The sequence below is a fragment of the Heterodontus francisci genome, chromosome 34 (genome assembly GCF_036365525.1).
Source record: "Heterodontus francisci isolate sHetFra1 chromosome 34, sHetFra1.hap1, whole genome shotgun sequence".
In the NCBI taxonomy this organism is placed as follows: domain Eukaryota; kingdom Metazoa; phylum Chordata; class Chondrichthyes; order Heterodontiformes; family Heterodontidae; genus Heterodontus; species Heterodontus francisci.
In genome coordinates, this window is record NC_090404.1 from 17267219 (window position 1) to 17272015 (window position 4797).

Genomic DNA, 4797 nt, shown 5'->3' on the forward strand with positions numbered 1-4797 from the left:
TCCCTTTTGCAAACTCTTTGCACAACTTGCTTTCCTACCCATCTTTGTATCGTCAGCAAATTTGGCCGCAACAAGTCCAGCCTCTCCAGTCTATCCACATAAATGACGTCCCTCATTCCCAGGCACTGTAGTAAATTTCTGCAGCCTCGCCAAGGCCTTGACATGCTACTGAGTTGTGGTGCCCACATATGTGGTTCTTTTCGAGAGGATTAGTATTGTAAAGCAGAGAAGTCACATTATAAACTTGTGTTGAGCTTTGGTTGGACCGCACTTGGAGTATTGTGAACAGTTCTGGTCTCCACATTATAAAAAGGAGGCACTGGAGAAGGTGAAAGAAAGAAAGAGATTCACAAGGACGATACCAGAACTGACAGCATTTAATTTTAAGGAAAGGCCGAACAGGCTGGGGCTCTTTTCTCTGGGATGGAGAAGGTTCAGGGGCGACCCTGTAGAGGTCTTAAAGATCACGCAGAGATTTGATAGGGTAGACGTAGAGAAGATGTTTCCAATTGCGAGAGAGCCCAGAACTGGGGGCCATAAATATAAGCTAGTTATTAATAAATCCACTGGGGAATTCAGGAAAAACATCTTCACCCAGAGAGTAGTAAGAATGTGGAACTTGCTACCACAGGGAATGATGGAGGTCAATAGTACAGATGCATTTAAGGGGAAGCTAGATAAACACATAAGGGAGAAAGGAATGAAGAGTTATGCTGATAGGGGGAGATGAAGTAGATTGGGAGGAGGTTCATGGGGAACATAAACGCTGACACAGACCAACTGAGCTTACTGGCTTGGTCTGTGCTGCAGCCTCAATGTAACAGAAACAAACGTATTTATTTTCGATCTACCTGTAATGTGGAGGAAAACACTATCCCAAGATTTTAAAATGGAACACATACTGTACCAACTCCTTCACTAGTTATTTCAGTAGAGATGTGCATTCATACAATCAAAGACCATCACCACATTGGAAGCAAAGTGATGAAGCCTATCAGTCCACAGAAACAAACCCCTCCCATGCCACCCCCACAACAGTCAGAATTAACATGGTTCAGTCCTGGATGTGATTTTTTTATTTTTTATTATGCCTTTCATGGGATGTGGGCGTTGCTGGCCAGGCCAGCACTTATTGCCCATCTCTAATTGCCCTCGAGAAGGTGGTGCTGCAGCCCACAGGATAGGTACACCCACAGTGCTTTTAGAAACTTAGTTCCAGGATTTTGACCCAGCGACAGTGAAGAAACGGTGATATAGGTGGTTTTTGGCTTGGAGGAGAACTTGCAGGTGGTGGTGTTCCCATGCATCTGCTGCCCTTGTCCTTCTAGGTGGTAGAGGTCACAGGTTTGATAGGGGCCTTGGTGAGTTGCTACAGTGCATCTTGTAGATGGTACACACTGCTGCCACTGTGCGTCGGTGGTGGAGGGAGTGAATGTTTGTAGATGGGGTGCCAATCAAGTGGACTGCTTTGTCCTGGATGGTGTCGAGCTTCTTGAGTGTTGTTGGAGCTGCACCCATCCAGGCAAGTGGACAGTATTTCATCACACTGCTGAGTTGTGCTTTGTAGGTGGTGGAAATGCTTTGGGGAGTCAGGAGGTGAGTTACTCACCACAGGATTCCCAGCCTCTGACCTGCTTTTGTAGCCACGGTATTTATGTGGCTGGTCCAGTTCAGTTTCTACTCAATGGCAACCCCCAGGATAGTGTGAGATTCAGCGATGGTAATGTCATTGAACATCAAGGGGAGATGGTTAGATTCTCTCTTGTAGAAGATGGTCATTGCCTGGCACTTGTGTGGCGCGAATGTTACTTGCCACTTATGAGGGCAAGCCTGGATATTGTCCAGGTCTTGCTGCATTTCTACACGGACTGCTTCAGTATCTGAGGAGTCACGAATGGTGCTGAACATTGTGCAATCATCAGCGAACATCCCCACTTCTGACCTTATGATTGAAGGAAGGTCATTGATGAAGCAGCTGAAGATGGTTGCGCCTAGGACACTACCCTGAGGAACTCTGCAGCAATGTCAATCAACAGCAGCAACAACAGCAGAATCTAACACTGCAGTCACTTGTGGACTCGCTGGTGTGTCTGCAGGCTGGACGACTGAGTGAACCCCTTCCCACACACGGAGCAGGTGAACGGCCGCTCCCCGGTGTGGACTCGCTGGTGTGTCTGCAGGCTGGACGACTGAGTGAACCCCTTCCCACACACGGAGCAGGTGAACGGCCGCTCCCCGGTGTGGACCCGCTGGTGTGTCAGCAGGTGGGACGACTGGGTGAACCCCTTCCCACACACGGAGCACGTGAATGGCCTCTCCCCGGTATGAACCCGCCAGTGTGTCAGCAGGGTGGTCGAGAGCCTGAAGCACCTCCCACAGTAGGAGCAGCTGAACGGTCTCTCCTCAGAATGAACAGGCTGGTGCACGAGCAGGTCCTGCAATCTCTTAAAGGCCCGACTGCAGCCGGAACATTTAAACAGTCTCTGACTGCTGTGGACTCGCTGGTGTTTCTGGAGTCCGGCGAACCGAATGAATCTCTTCCCGCACACGGAGCAGGTGAACGGCCTCTCCTCGGTGTGAATCCGCTGGTGGTTCAGTAAGCAGTGCGACTGAGTAAACCCTTTCCCACATACGGAGCAGCGGAAGGGCCTCTCCTCAGTGTGAATACGCTGGTGTGTTAGGAGGCTGGTGGAATCAGTGAAACGCTTCCCACACACGGAGCAGGTGAACGGCCGCTCCCCAGTGTGAACCCGCTGGTGCCTCAGCAGGTTGTACGACTGAGTGAATCCCTTCCCACACATGGAGCAGGTGAACGGCGTCTCCCCACTGTGTATACGCTGGTGCATCAGCAGGCTAGATGACTGCGTGAATCCCTTCCCACACACGGAGCAGGTGAACGGCCTCTCCCCGCTGTGACTGCATCGATGTGTTTCCAGTCGGGAGGGGGAGCTGAATCCCTTCCCACAGTCCCCACATTTCCACAGTTTCTCCTTGTGTCTCTCCAGGTTGGATGATCAGTTGAAGCCTCGTCCACACACACAACACGTGTACGGTTTCTCCCCGCTGTGAATGGTGCGATGTTTTTTCAGGCTGTGTAACTGGTTAAAGCTCTTTCCACAGTCAGTGCACTGGAACACTCTCACTCGGGTGTGTGTGTGTCTCGGCGCTTTTCCAGTCACACTGATGTTTGAAATCTTTTCCCACAGACAGAACAGACAAACATTTCTCCTTCCACACTCAAAGGCCGATAATATTCGGGTCCTGGTGAATCGAGTGACTGTCAGATCTTGACGTGATGTTTAGTTTGAGTTTCCCGTCTGTAAAGGAGTTTACAAAAGCCATCACTGTCAGTGCAGGATAGAAAATCAGAACAGAAAACTCTAGTTTCTGTGGAACCATTCTTTGCCATTCCCCATCCCACACACTCTCACTCTGTTTCACCAAATACTCCACCTCCTGATCCTCGCTGTTCGACAGATCCATACTCAACACTTCCAGGACAGAGAGACCTGCAAATCTTCATATTTATATATGCACTATATTACTGGAATAAAAATGTGTGTATTACACAGTACTGTATTACTAGACTACAGCAACAATTTATATAATATATATAAAAATAGTGTCATAAGGAGATATTAGGACAAATGACCAAAAGCTTGGTCAAAGACATAGGTTTTAAGGAGTGCCATAAAGGACAAAAGTGAGGTAAAGAGGCGGAGAGGTTCAGGGAGGTAATTCCAGAGCTCGGGGCCCAGGCAGCTGAAGGCACGGCCGCCAATGGTACAGCGATTAAAATCAAGAGGCCGGAATTAGAGCAGCGCAGAGATCTCGGAGGGTTGTGGAGCTGGAGGGGGTTGCAGAGATAGGGAGGGGGGCCGAGGCCGTGGACGGATTTGAAAACAAGGATTAGAATTTTGAAATCGAGCCACTGCTTAATGGGGAACCAGTGTCGGTCAGCAAGCACAGTTGGGGGGGGGGGGGTGAATAGGTGAATGGGACTAGAATATATAATGTAGGTACAGTACTATATTATTAAACTAGAAATACAATATGTACATTTATTACAGTAACACAAGTAATATAAATAATATGTGCCATATAGTGCTTGACATATCTATGCCCTATATTACTACACTGTACCCTTAAATGTTAGCCCATCCAAGGGGTAAACCACCCCTTTAATTGTGATGAGGATAGACGCCATCCTTTGGTCACACAAGTAAATCTGTCAGGCTGAGGGGGCAAAGGATGTCAATGCCTTTGTGTAAAGAGAGAGAGAGAGAGGGGCTTGGGCTAACCTTCCCAGAGTCTGCACATTCCCTGCATTCACTTCCTTTCCTTTCAGCACCTGCAAAGTTAACAATTTCAGCCCAAGATTAGAGAAGAAATGGGACGTGAGTGTGAGGGAGGTGGAAGAAAGTGTTTTACTCACAAATGTTGAAGTTTGAGCGTCTGCGTGAAGCTGAATCTTCATTCAGAGGCAGAGATAGAGGAGGAGGGGCAGCAGCTTTTCACTGAGCAGCTCAATCAGCTCATTGACCAACTTCCGCATTGGCACACTGAGGGAGCGCAACCCAGCCGAGGCCGCGCTCTGATTGACTGGAGGACCAGCTGGGTTCCGGTCCTCCAGCTCTTCCCATTGGCCCACTAAGACAATGGGGGAGCTCAGCCCCACGAGGGGTGACGAGACGTTCAGCGGCTGTGGGCCAATGGGAAGAGCTGGAGGACCGGAAGGGGGCGGGGAATCCGCTGGTCCTCCAGCCAGTCAGAGCGCCGCCTCGGTTGGGTTGCGCG

The 4797-nt window shown here is 49.4% G+C and overlaps 1 protein-coding gene across 1 annotated transcript; it reads right to left on the reverse strand.

Annotated features, from left to right (window-relative positions):
• Positions 1-1067: 1067 nt before the first annotated feature.
• On the reverse strand, positions 1068-4571 carry LOC137349124 (zinc finger protein 239-like). Its single transcript, XM_068014500.1, has 2 exons — positions 4436-4571; positions 1068-3317 (listed from the first exon to the last, which is right to left on the reverse strand). Exon 2 carries the CDS (start codon positions 2844-2846, stop codon positions 2067-2069), a length of 780 nt encoding a protein of 259 aa, XP_067870601.1. The 5' UTR covers positions 2847-3317; positions 4436-4571; the 3' UTR covers positions 1068-2066.
• Between the last annotated feature and the right edge of the window lie 226 nt (positions 4572-4797).

Coding starts and splice junctions, on each gene's coding strand:
- LOC137349124 (XM_068014500.1), bottom strand. CDS start 2,846: ATGCACCAGCGTATACACAGTGGGGAGACGCCGTTCACCTGCTCCATG.